The sequence below is a fragment of the Danio rerio genome, chromosome 21, assembly GCF_049306965.1.
Source record: "Danio rerio strain Tuebingen ecotype United States chromosome 21, GRCz12tu, whole genome shotgun sequence".
NCBI classification, from domain to species: domain Eukaryota; kingdom Metazoa; phylum Chordata; class Actinopteri; order Cypriniformes; family Danionidae; genus Danio; species Danio rerio.
In genome coordinates, this window is record NC_133196.1 from 21,264,774 (window position 1) to 21,286,743 (window position 21,970).

Below are 21,970 nucleotides of genomic sequence, written 5' to 3' on the forward strand. Positions count from 1 at the left end.
CTGTCTAGTTGTTTCTGGCCTTCACTTGCATAAATCAATCTAAAATTTGTATCCAGCATGCCAATCACATGCTAGACAAAGTCAAAACCACATGCAAAGACTAGAAAGAAAATACTTATTATATTGGTCAGCAATAACAGCTGGTTTTGACCCTCAAAACTGTGGTAAAAACCATCTTTTAATAACATCACTGCATGCTTATTTAGACAGTTTCGACAGGAAAGAATATTTAGATATTATGTATTATTATTTGCTTTCTCTTCCCACAGTAAGTTACATGAAACTTGTCATGGGAGTCTAATGGAGTCCTCTTGCAGTCAGCAGCGCACTTTGTTTTGCTTTCTTTTTCTTTCTCTCAAACCATAATAGTTTAAAATTGAGGTAAAGTTGGTTTTATAATCGCACATTTGATCATTTTTAAACAGTGACAACTTGTTCCTAAATTGTTTACCCCTATGAATGTTGGGTCTGAATTAGCATGTAAGTATGACTTCAAAACAACATTAGGACTATTTAAATCACGTTCAGGGAAACTAAAATTGCAGCAAGGTGCCGTAACACAGGCGAAGTTCCATGTAGAAATCAACAAAATATTACCACACAACATACAATACATAATTTTTTGGGTGCATCTCCCTCCCTGCTGAACTCATTTAATGACATAATGGCCACCATTACAAACTCTAAAACAACGTCCTGATGGCAGCTGCTAAAACACAGAGTACAATGGATGATCTGGGGTGCATATAGGATACCATGAGCTCTCTTTAAACATAATTATAGTAAATTACCATAATTAAATGATTGTGAACAATGTTGAAATTCAGTGCATGGCTATCTGCTAATATGATTTCCATATTTAAATTGGCAAACAATACTTTTCTGAATTTATATATTATTGAGGAGAAAATACAAATTCCTAACTTTACCACGGCAGAAGTGGCTGTTAATTACTGAGGAATTCAGTAAAATGAGTTTTTGTATCTATTTATCTAATTTTAATAAGTTCTTTAATGAAATTTAATTAATTCTTTTTTGAATGTTAATAGCCTATTGTATGTACTCAATAAAGACACTGGTCTATGTAAAGCCCACACAAACCGATCAGGTTATGTCAGTATGATGTAATTCCAGATTAACATTTTTTTGTGTGTAACTTAATTATTTTTACCTTAACACTGTCAATGATTTCTAGCAAAACATTTTTTTAAAACATTTTTATTTGATGCAAACTTTTTATCACTTGAAACCATTTTTACCATTTAAAATTATCCATATAGTCATACATTTGAAAAGTATACCAGCAGGTTTTAAAATCAACACAGACACAAAATGTATTTAATAAAAATGTTATTTTTTCTTTCTCTCTCTCTTTCTGAAAAAACATCATTAGTATTCAGAATTATCCACAGTTTGAGCACGAAGACATCAGAACACTTTGCTACACCTCATCTTATTGCTACCACAAATCATGCACAGATGGTCCAGAACATCCATAGTTAAAACCAGATAAAGGAAACCCAACATGGTAACATTATAGGAGGAAAAAAAACAGCCTCATCAGCAGAAACAGAGAAGCAGTTTTAGCACATGTGTTGTGAAATAGAGATCTAAAACAGACTGTAGAAAAGGTTAACAGGAGAACAGCTGTTTGGACTTGGTTGTCTGAAATCAATAGATATGACAACTGTACATAAAAGTGTAACATAAGTACACACAAGTCTGATGCAAAACATACTTTTGTTGCCATTCATTTTGCAAATATCCTTATGAAAAAAATACAAAAATGCAATTAACATACTGTCACCTTTTGAAAGGTAATAACTGGAAATGTTGTACTTGGAAGAGTATTTTCAGATAAGTTTACAGGAAACAACGCTTTATTGACAGCTAATATAACACCTATGTAGAATGGCACCTCAGAATTTGTGTTTTGGCAACAGGGGGTCATTTATGAACCTCTGTGAGTGACAGAAGAGGGTGACAAAACTCATTAGTGGACAGAAATGGAGCAGCAGTAGAGCGCATTCCTAATACATAACAAGTTTTTGTTTCACATAACATTACAGCACAAATTGATGCACTTTTTCATGAAGTTATCAGCCTAACAACTAAAAGTTTGTAAAGTTTATAAACTTGAAGCTTAAAGGAACATAAAGTGTGAGAATAAAAATCTAAATGTGCAATGTTGTTCCATAATCATTCAGTGAAACATATTTCAATAAAAATTTATATTATTATCTGTTCTTAATAAAATATATAAAAATGTGAGTGATTATATTAAATTGTTTCATGTTTTACTATAAAAAAAACATCTAGCTGACAAATGAGTAGCGGTTTAAAGATAGAGATCAAAGATTTGAAGTGACAAATAATTAGTACTTGGGGTTGCACTTTTATTTTGTGATGTTTGAATCCCTGCTTTTTAGATGAGACAATGTCTTAGTATTTTCATTACTATTATTTATCCAAAAAAAAAAAAACTCCAAAGATTAAATTACATTTTGAATCTCAAATATTCAGTTTGATTTTTTGCATCAGATGTGGATAGATATGATTTGACCACATTCATTACTTATGAACATGAGGAAAAACTCTGACAACTTTGTAAACAATGTTGGAGTGTCAGTGTGATAAGAGTTTGTGATTCTCATGCAAACATTGTCATTGCATAACTGTCATCAAACGTTTCAAATCCATTAAAGGTGAACTGCCAATATCCATTTAGTACAATATCAGCTCAGATAACTTAATATATTTCTATTTAAATAAGAGAAAAATCACTCATCCCTGTGCAGCGGTGAGGTCATCACTTTCACTAGCCTATGATAAATATTGTAGCAACAACTAAAACAGACAGTTAGGGAAGATGAATCTGCTGTTTTGTTATGTCAATATTGGATCAGTGATGGTTGAGTTACCCAATAAGGGTCAAGGAAATGAGTAACTATGATTTTTTCTTTTTTTTTTTTTTTAAAAAAGCAGATGCTTATAGACACAAGACAGACTTTGAACCATGTCTTTGGATTTGATTTTGTAGACCAAAATAGGTTGATCCTCTAAAAAAAACAAAAAATGCACATAAATATAGGCCTACAAGAATTAACAAGTATGACCATGGGCCTACAAGTTAGGTCAAGTTGGCGAATAGGACAATAATTTAATATCTAATGTTAGTAGAAAGTTACCACTCAACAATCTTTATTTGACTGCTCGTGTTTGTTTTTAATTGTTGCGCTGCCAAAAGTTAATAAAGTTTCTATTGTCTTTCAAAAATCATTTTCCTTAACAAAATATGAAACACTTTACTGATTAAAGCTTTTTGCTTATTTTAGCTCCTCTGTCCGGTCTGACCATTGATCTAAATGCATAGTCATCTCAGCAACAGCTGTTGGTCTGCTATGCATATTATGTAAGCTTAGCTACATGCACTATAGAAACAGTTACACATAGTCCAGAAGATCAGAAAACAGTATATGGGTCAGTCAACTGGTGGTTAAAAGCTCTTGAAATCTATTTCAACCTTTTATTTTCACAATAGGTTCATTATGGAAAAGTAGTTTAGATAACTAAATAAGTAAACTCTCTAGACTAAGGAAAAAATTCTCTGATAAAAACTCTCATTTGGATCCTTAATTTTCATGAGATATTTTTCTTATTCGGAAGAAATTAACCATTGTCAGTGCTGGGAATTCTTAGGACTTTGGTAAATCTCTTTGTTTGATTTAATGATAATATAAAAATATGATAATATTAATTATCCAGATTTCCAATAAAAAAAATAAATAAATACATACAAAACAATGCCAAAGGTACACAAAATATATGAAAAGCACAATAAAATTATATGAAAGTACAAAAACTCAATAGGATAAACAAAATAAAATAACAAATAAATAAAAAATGACAAATATTGCTAGGCTTGCTAATTTACAATAACTTAAGCTTTTTGTTTGTACTCTCCTTAATGGTATTTTATAGAAATATTTAGTTTTTTAAGTACCACTAAAACAAGAGGTTTCTGATTGCTAAATTTACATCGATGGATGTGAAACGTGGTATAATCAAAAGAGTAATAACATAAGCTTCATTTTCCAACTTCTTTTCATAGTTAAAAAAAAAATAACATATTCATACAGTAAAAGAAAATTTGACAGCACTTTATCATTTATAAATTTAGATATAATTTACTGACCAGTTCTTTTAGTACTAGTAGATGCATGTTCTTATTGTTATTCTTTTTGCTAAATGAAAAACAAAATGAAGCAAATAAAAAACACCAAGCTGGTCAAAAATTCTACTAGAAACTATGTTCCACATTGAAGACAGATTTTTCAGGTACTTTAGCCAGTTAATCTTCAAAGTATTTTTTTAAATAGAAAAACCTAAATATTCAAGACCTCCATTCCTATATGAGTTGACTATCACAGATTTCTTTTTAATGCACACGGTTTTCCAAAGAAAGTTTAACATTGTTTGATCAATTATCTTATTAATTTTAGAATCTGAATGAATTGTGGACGCAACATAATTAAGTCTATAGATACTCTCTGCTTTAGCCAACAAAGCAGATGTTAAACCTGTTTTGGACTTTTTTGATAATCGGATTGAAATTTTGTGAGATTTAGTGAGAATTTTTTTTTTTTAAATCGCTATTCCTAAATAGCTCGGGATATCCTTTATAAGAATATTACAGACGGATTTATCATAACAACTCTTTAAGGCAAACAATTCACACTTAGGGGCGACGTGGTGGCGCAGTATAGTGCTGTTGCCTCACAGCAAGGTTGCTGGTTTGAGCCTCTGCTGGGTCAGTTGGCGTTTCTGTGTGGAGTTTGTATGTTGTCCCTGGTTTCCCCCACAGTCCTAAGACATGATAGTGTATGAGTGTGAAAGAGTGTGTTTGCACGTTTCCCATTGATGAGTTGCAGCTACGTAAAAACATATGCTTGATAAGTTGGCGGTACATTCTGCTGTGGCGACCCCAGATTAATAAAGGGCCCGAGGCACTTAAAGAATTCTGTAATTTCGATGGCTGACTGGATTTGAGAAGCATTTTTTTAAGAAAGACTCAAGAGCGCAGTGTCATCTGCTACTTGACTTATCAGTACCCTTCCTCTTCCAATTTAAATCTCTTATAGTTCATTTGATTTAACAATATTGTTAAACATCTGTGCAACAATAAGAAAAAGATAAACTGAATCCAGTTTTCCACTTGTCTGAAAGCGGAAGTTTTACTATGACACTTCCCGGAAGTTCTCCCCGACTATATTCACTGCCAGAGGGGGATTTGTGTGCGAAAATGGCGACGTCTCGTCGCACTGCCCAGCAGCAGCAACAACAACAACAAAACTTATCCTCTCCACAAAGACCTGACTCCAGTCCCCTCTCACCTCCAGAATCGCCCACCGACACCGGCGGTTTAGCGGCTGGCGGGGAGGCAGAAAGCATCGGGGATCCGGAGCTCAGTGCTGAAATCCCCGCTGCGCTCCTCAGCACCAGCAGCAGCAGCTCCAGCTCGAGCAGCACTAGCTCATCTACCACCGGCGGGGGCAGTAGTGCGGGCTCCACTCCCGACTCCGGTAGTGCCAGTCCTGGAGGCAGCGGCTGCGGGACGAGTGGGGCTTTCAGGGAGCTGTTTGAGGCCTGCAGGAATGGGGACGTGTCTCGGGTGAAGAGACTGGTGGATTCGGTCAATGTAAACGCGAAGGACATGGCCGGGCGCAAGTCCACCCCGCTTCACTTCGCTGCAGGTAAACACAAATACTTAACGTTACGTGTTTGCAATCAATCTCGACTTGGGAAGCGGCCAGGTAGACGCTTTAGCTTTAGGTCGCTGCATAAACAAGTCGGGGGTAAAGAAAACGGGGACAGGGGCAATAAAGTGGAGTTTGGCCAAGTTATCTAATGTTAACAGGACAATAATTTAACATCTAACGTTAACGTTGGTAGAAAGTTAACCACTCCGCGATCTGTGTTTGTCCGCTCGTGTTTGTTTTCATTTGTTGCGCTGCCGAAAGTGAATAAAGTTCAACATATAGACTTGAATGAACCGCAGCACATCGAGAGGCGATCGATACAGGTAATAAACATTATATTGAAGTTACAGTTTGTTCTCGAATGTCCAAAATGAGTTTACTTTGGATCACACAATAGTTGGATAAAGTGAAACCGCACCTTCACGTGTAACTTGGCTTTTAAACATGAGTGCAGTATTTGGTGATGAAGAAGCGTTATTATTATTGTGTAACGTTACTTTTGTGAAAATAAATATTATTTGCAAGTAATTGTCACAAATATTCCACTAACAGTTGTCTGTTATTGCAGTCACTGAACCTGTAAAATAAGTGAATTCATTAGCACTTTATAAACGGGATTAATTTGTTACCATCAGCTAACGATAGTTAACACACTGAACAATATGTTACTTATTGATATAAATTATTATTCACATGTATTAGCACATTGTTTAAAGGAAAAAAAATAACAGTTATGGGCATAAGTTATTGCACTGTAACTAACAATACAAAGCAACAAAAAAAAAATCATTCATTTTTAAAGCTCATGAAAATCTTGATCTGATTATAAATAAACATATAGTTTATACATTACTATAAATCTCAGCTAGGTAAATTATTTATATATATATATATATATATATATATATATATATATATATATATATATATATATATATACACACACAAAATATGTATTGCAAAGTTACATGTGCTAATATTATATGTATATGTGATTGTTTGTAAATTCTTAACTAATGATCATGAATGGCTGGATATCTTTTTCAAAGGATAGTTCACATCCCAAAAAAAAATTGACTCAGTTTACTCTCCCTAGTGGTTAAAACATTTATGAGTTTATTTCTTCTGTTGAACTCAAGGGATATTTTGAAGAAGTCTTTATTAATGGTTACAGAATTCCAGCTTTCTTTAATATTTTTTTTTTTAGTGTGAACCATAACTATAAGACCTGCATAAAATCTGAAATACGGCTTTGCAGATTTGAGTCCATGTGCTTTTGTTTAGAGGCTATTTAAAGACAAATGGATGAGCCATTTGATATGCCCTGCCCCAACTTCCTGTTGCAGTGGGAAATGTGTCCACGCAAAGGGGAAAAGTGCTCCTGCCATGCAGTTTAATAGTGTTGTTCAGTTACACCAAGGTTGCATCTGAAATTACACATCCTTACTATATGGGAAAAACTAAAAATAGGCGAGACTCTGAAGTGTCTCTTGAGGGCATAGATGATTTGTGAAGCAAGTGGCACTGAAGCAATGCAATTGCTACTCGTAAGGCACATGATAGTGACAATTTAGGGAATGTAGCAAGCGCAAAGTAATTTGTTAGTAAAAGTAAGTAAAGGAGCACCCTGCTTTTTTGCTTATTTTACAAAAGTTGGGTTTGACTATTTTTGAGTCCATCCATCCAATCTTCGGGGCTGGTGGGAGCACTTTTAGCTTAGCTTAGCATAGATCATTGAATCAAATTAGACCATTAGCATCCCGCATGGTTGACTCTTCAGTAGTTACATTGTGTATGAAGAATCGCAGAAAACATAAAGTTGCTATTAAGCATGGGACGATAACAGTTTTCAAGGTGTACCGCGGTTTAGAAACGTCAAGGTACTGCATTTGAATTTACTTCGATAGAAAAATACAGTCTATTCTGTGTGAATGTCAGTAGTATGAATGAAGCTCGGACGTATTACAGAGGCGTTTTGTCTTTATCACATGACATTACTACTTCAGTCCCATTTATGAATTCTCTCACAGTGCATCATGGAATAGCATAGCATCCATCGGATCTCACAGGAAGTAGTAGGTCTCCGGGTAATTCCTGCATACTATCTTTTTTTTGTATTCTGTGAATTCGGATTTACTACTTGGGCCACATAATGTTTTTGGCATACTATACAGTATGGACGTTTGTGATTTCGGATACAGCCATTGTGTTCAAAGTAAAAAAAGTGAAACTATGATATTCTATCCAAGGTTATCGTACCATTAGAATCTTATTCCGGTCCATGCCTAGTTGCTATTTCCGAGGTCAATATGGCTAGCAAATATACTTTAGAATAGTCCAGTTTTGAATAGGAAAATTATTAAACTCTTAAAAAAAAACGTTTTAGCAAGATGCCAATGGCTTAGTCCGATTAAATGATATATCAGGGTGTTCGTGGAGTCTTAAAATGTCTTAAATTTCAAAATCTAAATTGCAGGCCTAAATCATTTTAAACAGGTCTTAATTTTCCATCTCAATAAATGTTTTAAGAAGTTTATTTATTAACTCTTATTTACCAACTCTATCTATTATTATGGTTTAAGTATCTTCCTTACAATAACATTTGTTTTTAATGGTTTAACTGGGCCATTAGAAAAAAAATCCTTTGTGTTTCGCCTTGTGTAAGTCTAAAATTTAATTCATAATAGTGTTAAAAAGGTCTTAAAAAAGTCTTAATTTGACTTGATGAAACCTGTAGAGACCCTGTTTTGCTAAGCTATGCTAAAAATGTTTCTGTCAGACCAGGAAATTGGTTCAATAGACTCAAAACTAGCAAATCTCAACTGTTCACTTAAATGACTTGTAAAATGAGGATATTTTCTGAAAAAGTGGAGTTCTTTTAAAAGAATATGCAAAGCTGATATGTTGTCTTTTTTAGTTGCACATGGGAATTACTCAAGAGGATAGGCATATTAAGGATTGCAAATTCTAATTAAAATTAATAAATAGTTTTTATTCTCATGTTAATCTTTATTATGTTGCTTTGCAAGAAACTGGTTGCTTTGTCTTATACTGGCAAATCAAAATAAAGCAGTTTTTTTCTGTTGAAACTGGTTGTCATATCACAACTAAAATCATAGATAAGATTCAACAGTCTATCGAGAGGACTGCTGAACAAGCATAAAATGATACTCTTGGTAAACGTGCATGACTGAAATGCATGTTGTTAACCTCGTAGAGGAAAAAAAAAAAAGAAACCTTGATGTACTGGTATTGTTATTTCACAGGTTTTGGAAGGAAAGACGTTGTGGAGCATCTCCTGCAGACGGGGGCGAATGTGCATGCAAGAGACGATGGAGGCTTAATCCCGCTGCACAATGCCTGTTCATTCGGACATGCGGAGGTGGTCAGTTTGCTGCTTTGCCAGGGAGCAGATCCCAATGCCAGAGACAACTGGAATTACACTCCGCTCCACGAAGCCGCCATTAAGGGCAAAATCGACGTTTGCATTGGTAAGTCACACCTTGTGTCTCTTTTACACTAATTACCATGATGTATTGTCTAAAAAGTTGACTTGCGCGATCTCAAATGTGTTTCTAAAGTCAAGTGTTCTGGTTTATATTCAGCTGGAGGACGTGCTAGCTAACTCTGTAGATGGAGGAGATGAATGGAACATTCTCGCCTTAGTGAATTCTGAAGATGTATGACTTTCATTTTTCCTGTGTTGTGCCTGAGGAACAGTTCTCAATAAGGGTTAATCATGTGGCATTCTTCTTGATTAGCCGCGGTGACTGACGCTATTACACAGCGCTCAGTCATTAATCAGATCTTTACTGCTTGGTATTCATGAGAAATTTTTAACATGGCATCTAAGCTGTGAGGAGGGCCAATATTGAGGCGGTGTTTCAGTCCTCTGTTTCTTGCATCACAATCGGCAGATCTCCGAAGAATCACTTCCAAGTATGTTTCAAGATATTAGGCTGCGAATTTGGGTCTGAATTTGTTTCTAAAATGAAAAGAGTGTTTTCAATTTGTTCAAAAAGCAGACTAGGGCTCGTGGCTGTCTTATCCATAGTGCTTACTTGCTATATTTTTTGCATAATCCAATTAAATGGGCGAAATTTCAATTTAAGAACTTTGCGATAAGAATTATCTGCACAATCTCAAGGAGAGTTCATAGAGGCCTGAGGACATGCATGTAATTTCACATCTCTCAGTTTGACTAGATTGAAGCAGATGCTCTCTGCCTTTTATCTTTCCACTTGTTCATCAGAAAAAAAAAATTATTTAAGACCGGCTGAGTCATTCCATGTGCAAGTAGACCTCCCATTTATGCACATCAGTCTGGAGTGAAGGCTGGAAATAGAACTTCTGCCCTTGAGATGTTTCATATTCAATATTGATCTCCAAATTCTGCAAGATAAGCCTTCGAGGGAGCTCGGGGAAGTTGGTTTAAAGTGTGGATGTTTGCTGATGCAACTGGTTTGTTTTTGTTGTTGCCCATTAGTTTCATGCGTCCTAGGCAACTTCTGTTCAACGTCTTGATTGTTACTGTCCTCTCTAGTTGACGCCCTGATTATTCATAATCCTCAGGCTTGGTTGTTTGTTTGATAGAGCCAGTAACTAAAAGAAAGACCATTAGAAATGTTTCGCTTCACCAGGATGTTTGAACATGCCTTAACCAGAAGATTTGTTTAAGGTCAGACAGGATGCTAGGCTACTTTTGGCTCTGGTTATATGTACAGCTTGTTTCACACGCTTTTCGTTCAACTGTGTTGATAGTTTATTTATGTAAACATGCAGTAGATTGGTCTATGCATATCACTTGTAGTTTCTTGTCTGTTAGTGCCGGACATGTTGTAGTTACAATGTTTAAGTATAAACATTAAAGTGATAGTTCTCCCATAAATTGATAAAGTCATCATTTACTCACCTTGTACTTTAATTTACTTGCTTGTTTACTTGTTGTTACTTGTTTCAATGCTATATTAATTTATGCTATATTAGACATTTTAAAGATAGATGGAAACCTGCAACCATTGACTTCCATACTAAGAAAAACAAATACGCTGGAGGTCAGTGGTTGGTTACAGTCATTTTGATGGACTCTCTAGTTTTTGTGGCTTCAGTCATTTTTGGGGTACTCTTTAAATATATATATATATATATATATATATATATATATATATATATATATATATATATATATATATATATAGCCATGATTATATAATCATGTTTCTATTAGGAGGCAATATATATCTAATGAAAATTGTCCTATAAATTGTCTCAATAATTAATTATATACTTTTTGTCATAATTTCTTCATTAAAATTAGTATAAAATCAATTTACAATAATTGTTTTTTTCCTAGCGCACATTGTTATTTTTTTAGGCTAACAGTTAATCCATGCTGTTAATCTACTAGAAAAAATTTGTTTTAATAATCTGAAATCAAATTCTCACTGTTTGCTTCTGTGATAAGAGCAGTGGTCCTTCTCTGTTAACATCAGTTTGATATCTCCCGCCACAATATTCTTTACCACGCCCCTCTTGCTGTTAGGTTGCTGTGAGGGAATAATGTGCAAAAAGCCCCGCCCCTTACTCAAAGTTTCAGTTGGAAGTACATAGGGCTGGGCGATTTGGCAAAAAAAAAAAATCTAGGTTTTTTTTATAAAGTTTGACCGATTCACGATTTCGATTAATTTTTATTTATTTTTTTTTTTTATTGTGTTACTAGTCTTCTCAAAACATTACAACAACATGACTGAAGTAACATTCTCTTTAAAAGTAACTTAAAACATCTGGTTAAGGAACATTAGCCGCGTTTCCACTATCGCGCCTAAAGCGAGCGAGCCAAGGCCAGTGGGGTTTCCACTGTCACTTCCGGGGCCTAATCGGGCCAAAGCGGGGCTTTCTTGGGGCCAGCGGCCGGCCTTTTTCGGCCCGCCGAATACCTTGGGCCAAGGAGGGCCAGCTGGGGCTTCGGGGCGGAGTGAAAGGAGAGGCGGACAGTTTTCTGATCGCACATGAGTACATGCGCCAAACAAATAAAGAAATAAGGGAAAGAAAACATCTAGCCTTATAGTCTGGGGTCTTTTTGCGTATGATCACCCTTATGTTTCCCTTTTAAATGTAAGGCTGCTGCATAAAATAATAAAGTAGTTTTAATTTATAGTGACGTTCTTTGCTGCGTCCTCCTTTATGTTTCAATAACGCATAATTATCTTTACACCATATTAAATACACATCAGACAGTAAAGGTTTTCGAAAGTTTTTGTCAAGTTTAAAATGTTTGTTTGTTTGTGCACGTTTAGATGCCTGTGTGTGTGTGAGACCGGGCAAAAGCGCTCCTTCACAGCTCTGTTATGCCGCGAGCGGCTTTTTTATTTTTTTATTTTGGAGATAATACACATATAAATACAACAGAAAGACATAAAACTTAACAAAATACGTGCCCACTTTCGTAGACTTTAAACAATATATTGTCATATCTTGATAAAATAGTCTAAGCTATATTGAAATATAATTTAAAGAAATTACAAATATCGGATATATATAAAATCACATTAAATAAATTAACCAATATAAAATAAACAAAAGCTAGCTAGAACAATGTAGGTAGCCTATATAAAATACATAAATCAAACCGTTTTAAAGCCACATATAGCCTAACTTTCATTTTACAAAGACCTGTCTGAAAAAAAAAAAGATTTTCGATATTTTTTAAAAACAATAAACACCGGAGAAGGTTTGAAATATTTATATAAAGTAAATATTTATATAAGTAAATATTTTTGAAGTATTTGGATACTATGATATTAATCAAATCGCGCAAACAGAGCATTATTTGGGTGAGTGAAAGCAGAATCTCCTATACCTTTTTTTCTGTCACTCAGTCCTGCGCAGCACTCGCTGCTTTAAACGCATATGGGGGAAAGTCCAAACACAAAATGTGTTCTATATCCTCAAACAAGTGTTTATGTTTTTATATGACGTGGTTAAATTTATAAATGAAACTTTAAATGAAGAGTTTTAGTGAATAGCTGCCGAGCGCAACAAATATGGCTATATTTTATTAGGCTACTCGCTCTTGTGCTGAAAACTTAACACGACTTCTATCAACACAAGGATGTTAAAAAATACATGCCATATCGAGTTATAAAGGAGAATTTCTGTGGCTTTATATTATGGATGTGTGCGCTCTCTGTGTTGGGTCCCTGCGTTAGTGGCGAGAGAACTCCATGCACAATGCAGTCGGTCGGCGAGTAAACAAATGTAATGAATGGAAATACACAGGTCTGTGCGTGTAGACATGTCATGTACTGCTGTACAGTAACGTGTCGTTTGTTTGTTTCGGTTGTCTTCATTTTAATGGTTTCGTTTCGTGATGATTCTAGGGTGTGCTTTATCTGCCTCATTCCCGCTGAAGTGGGCGGGTTGTGTGACGTTTGATTCGGGGACGTTCTGTGGGCGGTGTTTGCGTGACGCGCTGTGAGCTTTAGCCCGACAGTGGAAACGCGACATGATTTCAGCCTCATTTCTCAACCTCCCGGGCTATTGGCCCGCCCCGGCCCGATTAAAGCCCTGGCTCGCACTGGCCCGATAGTGGAAATGCGGCTATTGTATTTTTAATGGCCATGTCATACAATGATCGGTCAAGGTGTAAAACAAATTCACGAGTTAAATAGCCTTGCTGAAGATTTGAATAAGAAATATTTGTGTAAATATTGCAGTTGCAGGAATACAGAGGGATTTTTTTTAATGTTTTGCTGAGCCTAGGAAAGATTGGCTGTCAGCTCGGTTTTGACTTTGTCTTCTGATTAAATGACAGGTTGTAAAGCTGCTGCCTTTTTCTTAAAAAGATACAGTGGAAGAAAAAGAACTGAACATGGAAACTGTAAAGCCTAATTTAACCCAATGTGTGAAGTTGTGGACGTATAGCAGGAGCAAAAACAAGTACTAGATATGTGTCTAATATAAAATAATATATTTAATCTATTTTTCTTTTTTCCCCTTTTAAACACCGATCATTTGATGCGCTATGCTCCACTCTCTTTATTATGCTGCCTGATCTGTCTAGTTTTCAACTAGGTCCGCTAAATGACGTCATGGGGGCGGGTACTTTCAGTTTCACTGCTACATGCCCTCACCTCTGCTCGTGTTCAAACCAAAAGATCAGCGCGGTTTTTCATATGGCAGGCTTTTACGTCCTCCAAACATGTTGAGATCGAGTTTATCGACTTGATGAGGGTATGTCTTGACAATCCACACAGACGTGACTCAGACTAATGCAATAAGTAAAATCCTACATGACTTCACACTTTAACAGGCAGTTAAGCAGGTCGCACACCAGAAGCGCCGCGACACGGCACGCACATGACAGTTTAAACTATCACACATCAGACGCTCACTTTCGCATGATATTTAATATGAAACTAATCAGACGGGGCTCTGTGGCGCGGCTGAAATATGACCTGCGTCCTGAATCGTGGTGCTTCGCGGTGCGGTGCCGAGAGGTGCTTCTGGTGTGCTTCCTGCTTCATACAGAGTGAACAAAAGCACATTGGTGCCATTATAATGTATTAAATATATATATTTTTAAAAAATCGAGATTTCTCGATTTGATTCAAAATTAAATCGTCTGTAAACGTAAATTCGAATTAATCGAAAAAATCAGAAAAATAGCCCAGCCCTATAAAAGTACATTGACATGCTGAAATAAAAGTGTCAATAGCCTCTAGCTCAGGCGGACTTTAATGTCACATACTGTTTTACTGTTACTTATCAAAACTGTTGTGTATCCTTACTGTAATCAGAATGCTATAAATCAGTGGTCCTTAACCTTTGGACTGGTCAACGATTGAAAAGTTTTATTTATGGAAAAAAATGACAAAGCACTGCAATGTTTGGGTGTTCTGTGTTTGTCTGAAATAATTAGTTTGCCGAAATGTGTGTATTCCAGACAAGCTGAAGCTGATCGGTCAATTCTTGCCACAATTCTTGAAATTCATTCAACTCGGTGCGTCTGGAGAGCACAAGAAACTTTCCAAAGACGTCTGTTTCTTACTCACTTTTCAAAGTAAAAGACTTTTCAAAATAAAAGATTGCTCAGACCCAGATTATATAAGACAGAAATGATTCATGATTTATTGTGCGGCCCGGCACCAATTGATGGCCCGATGGTTGATGACCACTGCTATAAATGGTTACTAGGTAAAACTAATTAAAATTTTACAGAAATTATACATTTAAAAGGCTAATTAGGGAGGACTGCAATAATGACCAAAAAACATTATTTTTGATAGTGTAATAATGGTTGTTAATGTTAGTTAACATAATACATAAATATCATTTTTGCGTTTCAAGAAATGGCACATTGTAATCTGGCTACAAAGATGATTCATCACTGAAGATATAAATAAACCTCTCACTTTTACACTGTTTTTGCATTGTGTTGTTTATGATGTGAGGATTTACAAATGTTTGCACTCAAGACTACTTGAGTTACTGCATTCAGCTCAACACAACATGTGTGAATGGTTATAATAATAAAAAAGAGCAATAACAAGTATGATGCAACATGCAGAGTTGTAAATGTAATGCTGCAAATTGACATTTTCTATTCCGTTTTCACTTTAATTGTGACAGACATAACTAACTTGTAAAAAGAGAGAGAGAGAGATTTGTAATCTATTTGTTTTAGTTACTGTGTCACTTTCACGTGATTTTTAGAAATCACTTTAAGAAAAGACTCATTGCCAAAAATGAAAACTGTTGTTCTACTTAATATTTTTATGTGAGACCCAATTGATTGAATAGAACAACAGGCTGGCTAATTTAAGTACACTTAAAGTACATTTCAATTTAAAAGGTCATAAATAAAAACTATTTAACAACAGAAACATAAATAAATAAAAACAAACCACCTTTTGGCTCATTTTTCCCTTTTTAGGTTAATTTTTGAATGCTAAAATTATTAGCCAACACTGCTTTTCCCCCTATTAAATCTTCCTCCCTTTCACACCCAACAAGTGTTGTCACCTCTGCCCTTTGTTCATAATGAATAAATAATTAGCATCCCCTCTGCTAATTAGAATTGCCGCTGGTCTCCACTCATTAATTTCTGTGCCCATCAACACAAAACTGCAAGGGGGGGCAGTTTGAATTTAGAGGTCATACCGTCATTCCTCCCCTCTAAGATGGATGACGATAATGGTGATATTTGTGTTAATTTTCTTTTTATACCTCTTTAAATCACTCCCCCTTTTTATCATAGGAACAAGTTTTACCACTCTCTTAAGGTGCATTTTAATCAGCTCGCTTGTTCAGTGTCATAGTACTGATCAGGGAGTCAGTCATTTTAAGTGCTGTCTCAATTGCAAAATTCGTTCAGTGCACTGAAACATTCGCTCCCTGAAAACATTTGCTCCCACAATGCATTGTGAAAATCAGGGACATACTGATGGTCATGTATGTTCTCCTAACGGAAGTTCGCAAACGCATAGCATAAATCCCGTTAACCAAATCATCAAACAAAACGGCAAATGACAGATGTTTGTCTAAAAAAAAAACACTGTTATTTATTTATATTTAACATGAACAAACACACATTCTGGGTTCCACACAAGTTCTTCATGTTGTCACAAATTAAAACAAAAACAAATCAATTAAGGTACAGTTAATGTTTTATCAAATTTAAGTGGATTGAACATAAAACAATGGGGTATTTGCACACAGGCATTTAATTTCAGCCTGCCAACCTCAACGTTTCCGGTAAACTGCCTTTCCCTTTTTCCCTAAATTGCTTCCCTGCCTGATAGATATACGATATAATGTAGGTCTCAGACCAGACAAGAAGCACTGCATTAAATCCAATTTTTCCCTGACATGCCTTTAAAATCAGACAGTTTATTTTACCCCAGTATATTTAATGGAGTTTTTGCGCTCGCCTGCTGATCCTGACGCTCTAGCGATTGCACATCTTTGCATTGTCTAATCTCATTTTAAGCTTGAACAACTTAATAAATGCTTAAGTCTATTTAACTTGATGTATTGTTATTACATTAAAACATTAATGCTGTAAAAGGAACCTTATGAAATTGAAAATAGTCATATTAGGCTTTTTACTGTTTATCATTGGCTGTAAAACACTAACTGTGCATATACCGCATTAAGTTGTCTCAAAAATACTCAATAACTGTGATGTATCAGCTCATTTCAAATGAGTAATTTGAACAAGCAGCAAAATATATATTTTTGATTGTACAGCTCAATGGATTAAAACAATCTAGCAAACATTTATAATTGTTTAAAGGTTGTAAATGTTGTGGGTATATGAAACAATCCAATCATTTAGCTATAACGTACTTAGAAATCTTCATAAAATCTGCAAATATTAATTCTGCTTTAGTTTCTAAATTCCAGTTTGGACGTTGTAAGACACTTAAAGGAATATTTTTGGCTGCTTGCTCCACCTACTTATTTAAAATGAGCTGAAACAACACAATTCTTGAGTTAGTTTTTTATAATTCCTTATATTTATATATCGCTTTTCTGGGCACTCAAAGCGCTTTACACATTTTTTGGGAGGAATCTCCTCATTTACCACCAGTGTGTAGCATCCAACATCCAACAGCATGATGCAACAGCAGCCATATTCCACCAGACCTCATACCACACATCAGCTGATTGGTGGAGCGGAGACAGTGAGATGAAACCAATTTTGATATGGGGATGGTTAAGAGGCTATGATGGACAGAGGCCAGTGGGCAAATTTGGCCAGGATGCTGGGGTTAAACCCCTACTTTTTTTCGAAGGACATCCTGGGATTTTTAATGACCACGGAGAGTCCTTTGTTTATCGTCTCACCCAAAAGAGGGCGCTCACTGAGCAGTATAGAGTCCCAGTCAATATACTGGGGAGTTAGGACCTACACAGACCTGAGGTTGAACGCCCCCTGCTGGTCTCACTAACACTATCTCCAGCTGCATCCCAGCTTTTCCATGTGGTCTTTCATTCAGATACTGACTTGGTGCAGCCCAGCAATGGGTAAATCTGAGAGTTGCAGTTTTTTTGGCAAGCATAATTGTTTTATGTTCAATCAGCTTCAAATTGTAAAAACCATTAAGTTATTTTACTCAATTTGCATTTGGAGGACTTGAAGGAAATGTGTGGAAACCAAACGAATGAGAACTTCACAATCGGTATCCCAAAGTGCTGTGAACCAAGCTCATCACTGTCCTTACTGGTCCTCGAAATCATGTACACAACCTTCCGATCTAGGAAGCTAATTGAGTCCTTGAGTTATAACTATCCACTTAAATTTTCCATTGTGTTTAATTGGTATTGCCTATACACAGAGGATTAAATTAACAATCAATAAATCGATTAACATCCCCATCTTCAATCCTGAATAATGTGTGTGCAAACCAGTGCATGTTTGCGAGCCCTGCGAGTCGTTTCTTCCATTCCCATCTGGGTTTATCAAATTGCTAATGATTTCAGTTGGCACTAATGGGCATTTTCACCGTTGTCTAAGTATGGCGAGAAATTTAATGAACGGCAGCTTGCAAAGATGGCTGCGTCTGATATATGTGTGTGTATCCGAGTCTCTCTGAATGCGTTTGGAGCAGCGGGGATTTGTACATGGTTATGCATTAACCCAAGCACCCATGTTCTCTCTGAAGCTCTCAGCTAATCGGCCCTCTCAGTGTTCGGCCGTAATTACCCGACTCTGCTGATCACACTCCAACCACCAATTACAGCGCACCACACGGCCGTTGTTTATTCAGAAGGTCCTTATGACCAACAGTAGGTCTCAACACCTGTTTTAATGTGCTCAGTTCTGTGGACGTTTCAGTTGAGTTTTGAGCACATGTTTGTGCATGCTCATTCTGTATATTTTGTCTGCTTAAAAATTTTAGGTTTTGATGATGTAAATAAATAGTTTTTTTTCCCCAAACATGCTAAATAAATTTTACCACATTATCTTAATATTTTTTTCAAATACATTTTGAATTGTCCAGTTTTGTTAGGTTTTCTTTATAGACTATTTTTAAGTGAAATTAGCTAATCTTCAATAATTGTAAAACTTTTTCTACTTTATTTTTTAAAATAAAAATGTGATATATTTTATTGACCTTTAATGATAGTTTAATGACTCAAAAGTTCGCAAGCGACTACAGTGTTTTTGTGAGAGTTGCACCATCTAATTTTGTAAGTAAAAAAGTACACTTAAAAAATGTTTTTTTTTAAAAAGTAAAAATGTTTTTTTACTGTAAATTTTACAGATTTCTTTTTTACAGTAAGTATCTTCTTTTCTAGCTTATATTTAAGTGTGCTTATTTTATTTTAAAATATGGATACTTTAATGACTATAAAAACTAAGTGAAAAGAAGCTGTTATATATACACCACCAGTCAAAAGTTTTAGTTTTATTATTGTTTTTAATGTTTTTTTTAAGGGAAATTATTCAGTTTATTAAGGCGATACTTATTAAATGTAAAAAAAAAAAAATGTTAAATTGTTAAATATTTACAAAAAATTTAACTGCGTTGTTGTTTTGTGTGGTTTCAAATAAAATTATTACGCCAGTTGTATACAGTTAAAGTAAGAATTATTAGCCTCCCTGAATTATTTGCCCCCCTGTTTATATTTTTTCCTGATTTCTGTTTAATAAAGAGACGATTTCTTCAACACAGTTCTAAACATAATAGTTTTAATAAATCATTTCTAATAAATGATTTATTTTATCTTTGTCATGATGACAGGAAATAATATTTTACTTGATATTATTTAAGACACTTCTATACAGCTTAAAGTGACATTTAAAGGCTTAACTAGGTTAATTAGATTAACTAGACAGGATAGGGTAATTAGACAAGTTATTGTATAATGATGGTTTGTTCTGTAGACAGTCGAGAAAAAAAATAGCTTAATGGGGCTAATAATTTTGACCTTAAAATGGTTAATAAAAAAATTGAAAACTGCTTTTATTCTTGCCGAAATAAAACAAATAAGACTTTCTCCAGAAGAAAAAAATATTATCATTATCATATTATATTATATATATTATATTTAGTTACATCGTAATTGTATTTTTTTAAATTATAGGTTGTGTTAAAAAAGTTATGCTAAATAAAAAGGGTAGGTATTACAATTATGTTTGGCTTTTGGCACAATATTTAAAATGCTGTATGTGGCTATAAGGTGTGTCCAGTGAAAATTTAGGCAGGGCAAGTAAAAATCAGAACCACTGGCCCAATCGGGCCAGTAGAAAAAATCCTTAGCGTTGAACCCTGTAGACAGTGCCCTCTAGTGGATTTTTTTCATCTGAAAAAGTAACAAAATGTACTTAAAGCAACGTATTGTACATTTCACAAAGATGTAGGCTGAGGTACGTATTTCAAATGAGCCTGGGCTGAAAAATCAGCATTGCGTCACCAATCCTCCACTATGTGTAAACATGCAAATCCCGTAGATGTTGCTCATAGGGAGTTGACCGCCTGCAGCGCGGGGTTACTGCGTTGTCCCCTCCACGCCTGTCGCCTGATGGATAGGCAAGCTGTCATAAGCACACCAGCGAATTTTAATTAGCCCATCGCCATCATGCTTCCGACACTTCCAACCCTCTGTGCCCGGCGCTCAAGTGCTTTCATGACACCGGTGTATGCAAATGTGCTCTCTGTGGGGCCTTTAGTGCATATTAATTTGACTGAGAGGGCTGATGGTAGCCCTACTTCCCTCTTCCCTTTTTTTTTTTGTCTCATCCTGTGTTTTTTTGTCGCATCAAAACCCAGAGTCTTTGCTTGACGCAGTGGTGTATTTCACACGGGTTTAATGCTTGTCAAAACGGTGTTTTTTCTGATGAGAAATGGATGACCTATGAGTCACCGGCATAGCAGTAGCATCACAATCATCCTCACGCAACACAAGATTGCTCTTCTTTTTTTAGACGCACACTTCTTTGCCTTGATTCACGAGCAAATCCAAACAAAACACTTGTTTCTTTCACAAGCTTTAAAGATTTGACATTGTGAGAGCTTTCTTGTGAAGCATATGCTTTTTATGTTCGAGTTGAACCCAACAACACGGTCAGCAGCGTTACTATTCAAATGCTTTTTCTTACTTTAGTGTTTTTGAAAGTATGCTCTTTAGGCTCTCTAATGTCGAGTTCAGATTGCACCTTTTTCAAAGCAGTCGCGTCACTGATGTTTTAATACTGCATGACTATCTGGGGTAGCATTCTGGCGGTGCTGTGCTTACCTTGTAGGATGGATCTGTAAAATAGGGTTTCACACTGCATGACTTTAAAATCGGAAGAATTGTCGACAACGTTGTCTCAAACAATTCGAGTTCATGTCTGTATACGTAGTATATTATTATAGCTACATAATGAAAAGAGGCCTTTAGTGAGGTATTAAATGAACTTATTTTGCTCACCTGGCGTTTGAAGGGAATACACAATTGCTGTCAAATGTTTTTCTCTTTCGACGCGGTTGTTATGTTGTTCAGATGACACGGGTGCTCCTGCCAAAATTACAGTAGTTTTTCTTTTATTTCTTGGGTCTAAATAGACCGAAAATAAACACTTTTAACTTCTCCCCCAACCTCCCGCTGACCTGAAGATACCCATACTAGTTGATACTGCTCTCTCATTGGCTGTAGCTAATCGCCAATGTTATTTTCCATCAGACACATTTCACATGCCATGATTTTAAATCGTCGACAGCTCCTGATATTTTGAATGCCAAATATCTCACGGATGTTGAAGACTCATTTGTGGTTCTCTCAGCTTGCGTCTTTGATCGTTTACACTGTGTGATTTGTCAGTGAGTCAAAATCGGGGCTAAAATCATGCAGTCTAAACTCGGCATAAGACTGCATTTATTTGATCAAGAATTCAGTAATATTGTATTATTGTAGAATATTGTATTTTCAAATATGACAATTTATGCAACTGCTTACTCTTTATTTAATTGCAAATTAAATATAAATATGCTATTTAAAATGTTTTATGAAATATGCATCGAAATTAAATTTGTATTTCTGTCATGGAAATAAATATTTTCAACATCATTACTACACTCAAAAAAATGATATGTTGGCGTTAATTAACTTTTTTTTGTCCACTGGTTCCACGTAACTGAGTTAAGTTATCTTTAAGAAAGAGTATTAATTTTAGTGAACTTAAGTTAGTTACATAAAGGTAATGTAATGTTGTTTAGTTC

General features: G+C 35.4%; 1 protein-coding gene across 6 annotated transcripts in view; it reads left to right on the top strand.

Moving 5' to 3' along the window:
• Nucleotides 1-5,280: 5,280 nt before the first annotated feature.
• Nucleotides 5,281-21,970, top strand: part of tnksa (tankyrase, TRF1-interacting ankyrin-related ADP-ribose polymerase a) — a 174,401-nt gene continuing 157,711 nt past the window's right edge. For all 6 annotated transcript variants that reach the window (XR_012396727.1, XR_012396728.1, XR_012396729.1 and 3 more), the window contains exons 1-2: nt 5,281-5,753; nt 9,026-9,250. Coding sequence is in view for 3 of the 6 variants with exons in the window: in XM_068218960.2 (XP_068075061.2) it covers nt 5,303-5,753; nt 9,026-9,250 (676 nt within the window). In the remaining 3 variants the exon portion in view is untranslated. The remainder of the gene's footprint in view (nt 5,754-9,025; nt 9,251-21,970) is intronic.